This window comes from Acanthaster planci, linkage group LG14 (assembly GCF_054643075.1).
Source record: "Acanthaster planci isolate LZ-2023a linkage group LG14, COTS_SCS, whole genome shotgun sequence".
NCBI classification, from domain to species: Eukaryota; Metazoa; Echinodermata; class Asteroidea; order Valvatida; family Acanthasteridae; genus Acanthaster; species Acanthaster planci.
In genome coordinates, this window is record NC_141790.1 from 5,138,124 (window position 1) to 5,150,997 (window position 12,874).

The 12,874-nt window shown below is 40.9% G+C and overlaps 1 protein-coding gene across 2 annotated transcripts in view; it reads right to left on the reverse strand.

Moving 5' to 3' along the window:
- The window catches only part of LOC110983236 (integrator complex subunit 4-like), a 144,104-nt gene that overhangs the window by 106,150 nt on the left and 25,080 nt on the right, over window positions 1–12,874 (reverse strand). For both annotated transcript variants that reach the window (XM_022242326.2, XM_087145891.1), the window contains one exon: window positions 6,871–7,032. In XM_022242326.2, the coding sequence (XP_022098018.2) occupies window positions 6,871–7,032 (162 nt within the window). The remainder of the gene's footprint in view (window positions 1–6,870; window positions 7,033–12,874) is intronic.

Here is a 12,874-nt window from a genome sequence, read left to right on the forward strand (position 1 = left end):
ATGACATCACGATTCATGGGAATTTCTTCAGACAGAAAAAGTGTCGTGAATAAGCCTGTTCAATATGGCGATATGATGTTGGTATCGGATATCATATCGTTCATAAAAACACATAGCGAATATTGTGTAAATCAATATGCCGAAAATTATCATGATAAGCTCCAAACGATGTATTGTACATGTACACGCACATGGGAGAGTCAATGCACCGCATGTTGAGCCCTGCATTACCACATTTAAGCCACTCGAATACTACTTTGAAAACCTCAAACCACAAATTCACTGTTGGCCGGCCCCAAGCAGCTGCAAGGGTGTTACGAATATGGGGCAGAACGCAGAACCAAACCAACAAACTATACGCACATGTACATGTAATGTATTGCACAGCAAACTCTGGCTATTAAAGTCGGCTATCTTGCTCGGGACTCAAAATAGTCATACCTCACACATCTGTACATGTATGCACAAGCACACGCTGCACATGCCCAATGGTTAAGCTCGTTCAATAAGGCGACCCCCAAAATGGACAGAGCGCATGTGTGAAGTACTAGAGGGGTTACTGATATTTGATGTGCTCAAGTTCAACCACGTGCCATAGTCAGACATCAGTCAAGCAGTGTGGGGATTGTCACTTGATGCCTCCATGCAACTGCGGCAAAGGAAACTGATACCGAAGTGTGATTTTTTAAATGCCACTTACATGTACATGAACAATGTTTTGTAGTCTTGCAGAAAAAAGACCAAGTGAAATATGCCGACTTACAATGTATGAGAAATGCATGACGACTAAGAAATGCCGACTTAGAAATGAAACTTTGAATGGAAAAGTGGAAATGCATTACAGACGATCGGCGACTGGGACTTTTCTTGAAAGGCTGAATATGACTTAGCATTATCGAACTAGAGAGTCGTCGTAATGTTAAAAAAGGGAAAATGTTTCAATTATTGAAAGTTGCATAATCACAAGTTGTGTACATATTGTCATAATTGTGTGAACCAAATACTTCAGCTACAAGTACGTCTGAATCTAAGAGTCAAACTATTACATTTACTAAAATCTTGAAAATGCACTTTACACGTACCTTTCTGAACAGTTAATTAGGAATACGGAGTGTATTTTTTTTGTGTTACAAGTTTACGAATGACAGGAAAGAATAAATACCTATAAATGCAAATGCCTTTCCAGTGTTTACAATTTTATTTCTTAATTAACCCAACTTCCTTACAATGTTTGATAAAATTTAACCATACCACTTGACTGTGTCGACGTGGATTTCTTTGGAGTTACTTTTTTGGCATCATGTTCATTTTGGCGATGAAATTTCACTGTTGTGTTTGTTTCTACTACATGTAAATCTGCTGTTTAGCTAAGTTGGTCCCATCTGGGGTTCTTCAAACCACAAACATGTAACTAGCAAACCAATGAAACCCGTAGTCTTTCCTAGAAGGATAGGAAGTGCTAGACAAAATAATGGGGAATTCTGAATTTGATCTCTTTGATCTCAATTGTGGTGAAAGTATATACATGTAACTCACCAATGGCGGCAGGCTAATAAGCCTCACAACGGATTAGATGTTTTAAAAGTCAATAAACAACTCATTGCCAAGTGATATTTGGGGGTTGTGCGTCGTATATATGTATAAAAGTACAGCTTCAGCAAGCAAAATCATTTTCTCATATTCAACTGTTCGACATAGAGCAAGAACTGTGCCTAATCTCTAAAACACGAACTACTGTGCCTCTGCTGTATGGGTTCATTTCGGTCTCGAAGTGGATGACGATGCCAAGATTATTCAGGAAAATGAGGCCACATGTAGATTTTGTAGGAAAAAAGTACCAGCAAAAGATGGCAACACTACCAATATGATGTCGCATCTAAAAAACAAACATCCACTGGAGTACAGCATCACAATCTGGCAACGACAGTCAACATCAGGCTCAATAACGTAAGATGCATCACAGAAGACCATCGCCGAGGCATTTGCCAAAGGGAAAAAATATCCCAAAGACAGTCCCCGATGGAGAGAACTGACAAGTGCAGTTACATGTACTAACTTCATTGGGAAAGAAATGATGCTCTTCTACATAATGGAGAAGGAAGGATTCCAGAGGATGCTGGCAGCCTTTGATCGGCATTACGAGATACCAGGGTGGAAGTATTTTTCAAACACGGCTATCCCAGAGCTTTACAACAAGTCAGAGAGAACATGGCAACTTCACTTTGTAGCGTGGATTTTTTCTCCGCTACTACGGACATGTGGTCCAGCAACACCATGGTGCCTTTCATGAGCCTAATGGTTCATTTCATAAATGATGACTAGGAACTCCAAAGTCGATGTCTCGAAACAGTTTTCATCCCTGACCACCACACCGTCGAGATCCTGAATGAATCACTGAAGTCTAGTCTACGGGAATGGGACCTGCCAGTTGAAAAGCTGGCATGTACTACAACTGACAATGGAGCGAACATTGTAAAGGTAGTAAGGGACCTTGGATGTCCATGGCTCAACTGCTTCGACCACAACCTCCATTTGGCCATCACAATCGGAAACTCCATCAGCAACACCCCAAACACCCCAAGCTCTCGGACAGCACTGAGCATACAGTGCTTATTAGCATACGTTGGGTACAGGCAAAACCGTTATATATATAATTACATCTCCCCAACGCAAAAATACATCTTGAAAAATAGTTCGCGGTACCCGCTCCTTATTTGACTCGGACCGGCCAGCCGACCCCGGCAAGCTCGGTGGTCGAGTGGTTAAGACATCTGCACTAATAAGCAGGAGGTCGTGGGTTCGAGCCCCGCCCGAGTAAGCTTGTGAGGTTTTTTTCGCAAGCTCTCGGACAGCACTGAGCATACAGTGCTTATTAACATACGTTGGGTACGGGCAAAACCGTTATATATATAATTACATCTCCCCAACGCAAAAATACATCTTGAAAAATAGTTCGCGGTACCCGCTGCTTCATTTGACTCGGACCGGCCAGCCCACCCCGGCAAGCTCGGTGGTCGAGTGGTTAAGACATCTGCACTAGTAAGCAGGAGGTCATGGGTTCGAGCCCCACCTGAGTAAGCTTGTGAGGTTTTTTTTCGCAAGCTCTCGGACAGCACTGAGCATACAGTGCTTATTAACATACGTTGGGTACGGGCAAAACCGTTATATATATATAATTACATCTCCCCAACGCAAAAATACATCTTGAAAAATAGTTCGCGGTACCCGCTGCTTCATTTGACTCGGACCGGCCAGCCGACCCCGGCAAGCTCGGTGGTCGAGTGGTTAAGACATCTGCACTAGTAAGCAGGAGGTCGTGGGTTCGAGCCCCACCCGAGTAAGCTTGTGAGGTTTTTTTTCGCAAGCTCTCGGACAGCACTGAGCATACAGTGCTTATTAACATACGTTGGGTACGGGCAAAACCGTTATATATATAATTACATCTCCCCAACGCAAAAATACATCTTGAAAAATAGTTCGCGGTACCCGCTGCTTCATTTGACTCGGACCGGCCAGCCGACCCCGGCAAGCTCGGTGGTCGAGTGGTTAAGACATCTGCACTAGTAAGCAGGAGGTCGTGGGTTTGAGCCCCACCCGAGTAAGCTTGTGAGGTTTTTTTCGCAAGCTCTCGGACAGCACTGAGCATACAGTGCTTATTAACATATGTTGGGTACGGGCAAAACCGTTATATATATAATTACATCTCCCCAACGCAAAAATACATCTTGAAAAATAGTTCGCGGTACCCGCTGCTTCATTTGACTCGGACCGGCCAGCCGACCCCGGCAAGCTCGGTGGTCGAGTGGTTAAGACATCTGCACTAGTAAGCAGGAGGTCGTGGGTTCGAGCCCCACCCGAGTAAGCTTGTGAGGTTTTTTTCGCAAGCTCTCGGACAGCACTGAGCATACAGTGCTTATTAACATACGTTGGGTACGGGCAAAACCGTTATATATATAATTCAACAAAGTAATTGTGCATGACGTACATAACTTGATTAAAATTAACTCTGCAATTTTACAATCAAACAAACTGCTATCGAAACTGTAATTGACTTGGAAGTACTTTTACCCAAAGATTTTTTTTTTTAAATTTAAAAACCAACAACAACAAAAATTGCAGAATTGTTGAGATCGTGGGGATCCCATCGAAAAACAGAATCTGCAGCACACCAAGTATCAGGTTATCCAAGAGATTGCCGATCTTGAGGCCGCCAGACCTTTGTGTTTTACTGAAGATGTCGGTGCATCACATGCTCAACCACCACAACAGAAGAAACGCCACACACTGGGGAGCATCCTGGGCAAAGCCGCAGCCGGCCCAGCACCAGAAGAATTGGCAGCAATGCCAATTCATTATTCAGCACAATGGGAACTCCAGTGCTATTTGGCAGCTGAAGTCATCAGTGGGGACACAAGCCCATTGGTCTGGTGGCCGAAACACCAATTCACCTTTCCGCTCTTGGCAAAACTTGCCAAGAAATACCTCTGCATCTGTGCAACCAGTTAACCATCAGAGCATGTGCTTAGTGCTGCTGGAAATGTAGTGACCCCCTCAGAGATCAGTCTTGAAGCAGAAGAAAGTGAACATGCTTGTCTTCTTAGCTCACAATTTGTGATTATCCGATAACTTCATATTGTAGCACACAACTTCGTGTTGAAAGTGTTCCACATATACTCCAATTCTTTTGTTTGCTGGTGTCTCTATCATGAGCCATTTTTATGTCGCAGTGTCACTGTCGCCAAATCAACCTCTCACCTACATTCAGTAACATGCATGGTCAGAATGTTTTTCTTTTCCACCTTGCTTTGGCTTGATACACGTGCGTGTACATTAGTACATAAAGTTACATGTTATAAATTGTAACCTGAGATAATGGAAAACAGTAACTGATGAGTCCAAATATTCAGAGTAAGATGGTCCTTGGGTCATTTTCTTGTTTCCTTTTCCAAAACTCATTGTGTTCATTGTTTGTACAATTAGTGTCTTTCGTGATGGTACATGTACATGTGTAGTTTAGTTGAAGTGTGAAGGATAAGAACTAATGAGAAGCTGAGAACACATTAAAATAATTCTAGTTTTTGATCGGTGTACGCATTTTGTTACTGTGTTCATAATAGACATAAACTGGGGATTACAAGCAGGTGACAACACAGTGAAGTTTTACTCCTCCATGAATGTATTAATAATGTTTGTACCTTCCTTATGCAATGCAAAATATACAGCACCAGCGCGCGCCCAGAATGGGGTTTTCCGCTGTTTCACTGTGAGGGCATCGATACCGGTAGCCCCTCTAGCAAACACACATGCGCTCTGTCCATTTTGGGGGTTGCCTTATTGAGCAAAATACACGTATACAGCACCACCGCGTGCACCCGCTGCCAGAATCGTGTTGTCTGCCACTTCACTGTGAGGGCATCAATGCCAGTAGCCCCTCTAGTAACACGCATACGCTCTGTCCATTTTGGGGGTTGCCTTATTGAGCAAATGTACAGTACCAGCGTGCGCGCGCACTACCGGAATAGGGTTTTCTGCAAACTTTACCACTGATGTGTGTGTGGGAATGGCTTTTTTCGTAAGGTGAAATGATGTGATATGGTATGAAAATTTATTGTCCACAGGTTTCATATTGAAATTAGCTTTCCACCAGTATTAGAGTTATAAATATAGAGATAATATACATACAGTGTAGATCATTTTTTACGTGGCACTCAAGACATGGTGGTTATTTCAGTAAGAGATTTCAGTCCTGTTTATTTTATGAATGGAACATGACGTCATCATGATAATATTGGTTATCGCGATATTTTTTCATGATATCGCGATATGAAAAGAAAGGAATATCGAACAGGTTTAGTCGTGAAACCTATAATTTTTAACATATTTCCGTGCATTTTGAAATTATGCAGATGTGTTTTCTTGTTATATGTACAGGTACAGGTATGTCTGTTTTATGCGTGGATGCATGTTTCACAAGAAATCTTCCCAGCAACGCCCATCCCTTTTAAGAATCAAGCTGGCATTCCTCCTTGATGTCACTATTCCATGAAGCGGCTACAACATCAAAGTTCTCTCCGTATCTGGTGGCCACTCTTGACTGGGGTTCAACTCATTCATACATTATGGCTCCTTACAAATCAGACACCTTCCAGCCCCTTGACACTTTTTCCCTGCAACTCTGATGCCGTCCGCTTGCCAGAAAGGTATTTAGAGGGGACGAGGGACATTAGGGGATGTGCCTCTCATCTACTCATCCCCCCTACACGGCCTCACCACCTGTATTACGGGGACACGAATGCCGGGTGGGCTGGCTCTGAAATTAAATTTGCTAATAAAGATTGGCCTACCACCCTGGAAAGGCAACGCAGACGTCAATTCCGTGCCCATGTCATACGGGCTGTTTTAATACACTGACAGTGTAATTGTCTTTTAACTCAATTTTATTGTAAATCATGTACAATTTGGCCACAACACATGAGTTCATCAAACAAACCAATAATTATAATTATTACCGCTAATGGGTTATTAGGGAGATATTCCCATAAGAACGTGCACAAAATTTTTCCAACTTTACTGTCCCATAATTCAATATTCCCTAATCTGATCTGAACCAAACTTTGTATGTTTTCATTTTAGGCCCTAAACTATCATCTCTCAAAATATGGACACTAAAATTCGGCCTCCTTCTGGTAGTTTGAAAATACATTGTAGGAAGACACTGAAATATCTCCATAAAAGCCAGTATCTCCCTAATGCTGAAAAATTTACCACAAAATGTCCCCCAAATGACCTATTTGTAAATATAACAGTATTGACAATCATCAACTACACTTTATTAATGTACATGTACGTGTATGTGAATGTACAACTGACCTGTTGATGTTAATAGAGTCAGTAGTTCTCCTGCTAGAGCTGCAACACGGAAACCTGGTGTAAGGGCAACTTGACTCAGAAGCTGAAGCAATTTCACTTTAACTGATATGCATGTACTTGCTTGTTGTTGATACTGCTTGAGTATACTTTGTGCCACACTCTCTGTTCAAAAGACAAAGGTAGATTTACATGTACACCTCATCATTAACAAGTTTCTTAATACAAAGCAACACAGAATATCAAATCCCTCTAACAGGGAAAATGCAGTTTGATGAATAACAATACCCCTTTCCACTTTTCCTTTTTTTTCTCTTGAAGCTATACCACAATTTCTTTTTTTCAAACATCCACAGTTCAACACTTTACATAAAATACATATGGCAGGTTCTACCAAACATGACACAGTGGTTTAAGACCCAGACATTTCATAATTTCCCCCCTTGATATTATGCTTTTAATCAGTTATATTATGTAAGTAGTATCTAATGAGACAGCATTCCCCAAAAAATTATTTTGTTTTCTTAATAGTTTCACCGTACATGTATATTCCACTGAAGTACGCACCTTAGCTTTTTTCTTTTGAAGAAAGGTACACCTACCATACATGTAGTTGTCAAATGTCAACAAAAATATTGCTTTTCAAAACAAAATTATATCTTCAGATAGAAACCTTTGCATCATTTGGTACATGTAGCTTGTTAGACACTCTTTTGGATGATACAAATTTGCTTTCGAAAACTATTGAACAGAGTGCAGAAATTCACATTTACTTTTCACAGTAAAGTATGAAAAGTACCAAACAAGAAAAATACACATCAACCTGTTTGTTGATGCATTTTTACTATCGGCCATAAATGGCCAGGCCAAAAATGTCTAGTTTATTCATAAACTGGTCATGCAATTCATCATTGTGCCAACAAAAATCAACTTTCTAAGCCGTCACCACGCAGGATTTGACACTGTTTGGAATGCAATGAACAGTGCCCTCTATTGTTAAGATATGGAGAGTATACTGCAGGCGATTCCCGCCGATGACGTTGGGCCTAGTGCTCAGTAGTGTCATCGCATTCACTTGAATGCCATCGACTTTGTTGTAATTGTGTGGACTTTGTGTGGGAAGGTTAGTCGTAAAGGTACATGTACATGTATGAGGGTTATAACATAGCATAGGTGGAATTTAAACTGAAAAGCAGTTGAAAGAAATGTAAGTGAAAGTGAAATGAAGTCCCTCGATTTCTTCCTTTCCTGTTATACTGCAATGAAATACAAATGAATAATGATCTCACTTCCAAACTGAGGTGATCATCTTTTAACAATGATCACAGAATTTTTTTCAAAACTGCGGTAGCCACGGGATGTGTGTGTGCTCTTTCCAGAATTTTAAATAACTGTCAATAGAGGGCACCGTCACTCACGGCGATCAAGAATAATGTGCTTTTGCCAATGCATCCATTGAAAAAGTGTCTTTCTGTAGCCAAATTGAAAGCCCACGAGGACTCTAAATAAGTTCTAAAGCTTTGTTAAATTGTTTTAATTGATGTGAATGAAAATAATCTTATGGTATTCACTGATGTCTGGGTCAAAGTAGGGTTTTAAACCACTGTGAATGAGCCATTTATTATAATCAATTTGGGGTGTTCCTATTTTCTGAGGTGAACAGCATGGAATAAATGCACAACCTTTGAAAAAAGTAATTTGGAACACCAATGACCATGCCAATCCTGCATCTTGATCAAAGATGTACCATCTCAAAAGTCAGCATTTTTGACAGACATGAACAACCAGTAAATCTTAGCCACCTAAAAATTTAAAGAAAGCAATAATTCCTATCTTAATTTCTGAACAGGTTTGTACATGTATGTACAGTAAGTGGTGATGATAACGTTGTGAAATTGTATGACATGGATTAGTTACTGACTATTAGTTATTGCCTGATATCGCACAATACGCCTGGTCAGTGCGTTCAAGCTACATACATGTGTAAGTTTGCACCAAGACATGTACTGACAGTGCACACAATGCAATGATTACTGCCATGTGTGCATATGATACATACAAACATTTTTAAGATTTCAAAAGTATTACAATCGGAGAAATGCTATTTTTTTAAGCAAAGTACCATACATCATTCTTACACAAAGTGGTATTTGGGATTAAACAAATACTGGACCAGTGTACAAACTGTGCAGGTAGTCCACTTAACTTAGTTTTCCTAACAGGGTCAGTACCATGGGTACGAGTTGGGAATAAAGTTGAATCTTGCTTGTGGGCGACGCCGTCCCCACTCCTCCATGTTTCACAGTCAATTGCACTGACGCCTCATGTTAAGTCCAACATAAGATTTATGAGCCGTCGGACCTTTGAGATGTCAGAACTATGAGGCTGAAAATAAAAGGCACATAAATCCGATGCCTCATTATTCCGGCGACTCGTAAGTCCGAAAATTCAGACTTTTGAGGCGTCAGACCTATGAGGCGTCGGACTTACATGTACATGTGCGATACACAAAAAGTAGAGGCAGCGACAGGATGATCTGGATTTTCCTGAGGATTATCTAAATATGGATTTATTCCATGATTTTATCTAACATAAATTTATTCTGGATTAGTGTGATTTGGAGTATTCAGTGGAATACTGAGATCTGGATTGTTCCGTGGAATATTACGAATGCATGTTGGATTAGACTGAGGAAAAATCATGATACTGCCCTTGGGATATATTTGTCTTTAGATATACTGTACATGTACATGTATTTGCCTTAGATTCTTACTACTAACTTTATTTGTGTGGCTTTTATTCTGTGAATTTTTGACTGAGTAACTGGATACGCATTCATGATACAAAATGGCCCGAAAGGAATAACATCTGCTTTGTAGGAGACACAAATGAGACAATTGCTAATACGAACAAACTGAATATTGCCAATAGTGAAACTTATTCCAGTGAGACACAATCACTGAAAAATCAACTCATGAAATCTCAAAGCATGCATAACTCTTTTAGACACGAGTTGAATCAGACAGACAAGATCATAACAGTGTGCGAGAAAGAGGTCTGTATGATCCACTCATCAATGTGATCGATGCACAGAACATTTAACATAAACACCAATTTGAACAAGACAATGTAAACCAAGAAATGTGAGTTGTTGTGGGAAGATGCTGCAACCAAAGATGGTTACATTCGATGAAAAGGAGGACTGGGTGAATTTTGAAATTCCCTTCAAGAGGATTGCACTGCAAGCCAGATGGTCCGATGAAGAGTGCCTGGAACAGCTGTACAAGTAGCTGTGTCTGCATGATGATGCAATGAAATTTGTGGGCAGTTTGGCAAATGCATTTAGAATGACTACACTATGATGATGGTATCACTTCAGCAGTGGTTTGGAGACAGGGTTCTTTTGGAGAAATGTGGGGCCCAGCTACACACACTGAGGCAGAACATTTCCTGCAAGGACTGCCAGATACGCAAACAGGATATGACTGCCAAATATGCAAATAGGACATGATGTGATGGTTAAACAACCTCTCGATTTGAAAAAAAGACAAACACATGGCTGAAAGTTTCAAGAAAGTTTCAAACAATTTTCACCACGAAATCTGTACTTGCCGTAAGTTCAGGCAGTGAGGAACAGGAACCAACAGCCGAAGTACACCAGATGAGTGATACATGTTAATGCCTAGTGACGGAAGAGCGCTTAAAAGTGTTTGGACATACATGTAAACTAAAGCAAACCATCACCGCCAAGGTGACTGATAAAGTCATTGCTGCTATTGCTCCTGCGCTCAAGGAAATAAAGTCAATGTTGAATCCAAGAGACAACACCCACCAAGCCAGAGGACAACGCCGTAGCTATAATTGACAGAAAGTCACTTGCCATGGCTGCAGGAAAGCGGGCCACATTAAGCAATATTGCCCACAAGGTAAAACCAATGATCAACAGGAATGTCCACCCACAAATCTGCCGTCTGACAATCATGAGGGAAACCAGGGCCAAGCCTACCAGCCAGGGTTCAGCCGGCAACATGTCAGGAAACAATGTATTACTGATATCAGGCATGCTGGTGAACGTGGATATACATGTACATGCCCCTTTGGAAATAATCAGAAAATAATTTCAAGCTGCTGTGGATACAGGGGCCTAAGTAACAGAAAGAATTTACCACAGTTTACCCAAAGAACTTCGTCCTGCTCTGCAGCAAAGTCCCGTTGCATTGGAAATAGCAGAGGCTGACAAAAACATGAAAGTGAGTGGTGTTGTAAATGTGTACTTGAGGATTGAGGAATATGATTTTAGCTAGACTGTATATATTGCACCGATACGGGACAAAGTATTGCTTGAATGTGATTTCATACACACTAATGACATTGGCATACACACTCATTATGGCAGTCAATTGGAAGGAGAATGGATCCCATGTGAATTACTGTAGTTGAAGGAAACATATGCATAGTATGAGTTCAGCTGAGTGAAAATGTTGTCATACCCACCCAGAGTGACTTCACTTTGCCTTGTCGAGTCAACAAGAGGAATCATGCTGACACCACTTTTGTGTTGTTGAAACCGTGGAGTTCTCTGAGAATGTCCCTGCCAAATGTGCCACATCATTAGAGGACTCAATCAATGACCTAATACCCGTCCCCGTAGTAAGTTCATTGAATTTGCCAATAGAAATGAGGAAAAATACTGATGTTGGCAAAATACAACCAGTAGACACCGGAGGAAATTGCCACGAGTGTGTTGGATGAAATCGATGTGGTGACATGGATGAGTTCCATATACAGAGTACACAAGAAGGATAGTGCTTCCAATAAAATAAGTATGTACAATGGCAAACATGAGTGTTCCATGATTAGTACAAGAGAAAACAGTGATAGAAAAACTGGAGCCGAATCTCCAAATGGATCATCAATGTTAACCCACCATTTGAAGGAACTCCACAAGCAGGCATGTCAGAATATACTGCGATCCGAACACCAGCTTAAGCCGGCCAAACTGCTGGAAATGCACAAAGAGGCGCTTGCCAAAGATTTGGGAAATCGTGTTGTGGTGAAACATAAAATTAGCACAGCAGGGGCAGCTGCTATATGCTAGCCATTGAGCAGAACTCCACAAGGATTCGAAGGAGAAGAGGAGAAATTTTTGCATGACCAACTGAAGGCCAGCATAGTAAAACCATCATGTTCACAGTGGGCATTATAGTTTGCAGTTGTAGTTTGAATAGGTTGTAATTGAATTTTGCCATATCACTAAGTAGTTCGCAAATTTCAAATAGCAAAAATGCTGTTAGCCGTTCGAAAAAGACTGATGGAAAATTGCCCATTTTGCCACGTGGGCGCCGTCCTGGGTAAGAATGCTGACGTGATACCAAGGTTCTTCTTCGAGTACATCAAAAGCCATAGTTAGGCAGTTGGATCTGTTTCATGAAAAACTATCCAAAAACACAAATCGCTCAAAATCTAATTTGATCTTGTATCCTGTAAAGGAGGAAACTCCCATTCGAGCATGCGTTTTTTTCTTTTTTTACATATCCTACATTTTGTTGAGTCAAGAGTAGTCCAAACACAACCACTTTTGGTCATGAAAACACAGTCAGAAACTGTCACACCTGCAACCGTAACTTTCTATGGAATTTTAACTCCTAAACAAACTTTAGGGAAACAATTTAGAAAAAATTATGTTCACATCGAAGTTGCTCGTGGATGGGAACGGAGGAGATTCATTGCTTGTATTAACGTAGTTTACACATGGAAGTACTATATACGTGTACGGCACAGTTGTAATGTTCTTCAATGTCTCAATGTACATTGTATACATGTACTTACATCAGCTTTATCAGACAGTGACAAGACATCCATACCTGGATTGCCACCAAGGAATCACATTTCATCAAATTCTTCAGATGATGAAAGGACATTCATACATGTACCCGTAACGCCACTAAGTCACATTTCATCAGATTCTTCAGGCAGTGACATGGCATCCATACCTGGATCGCCACCG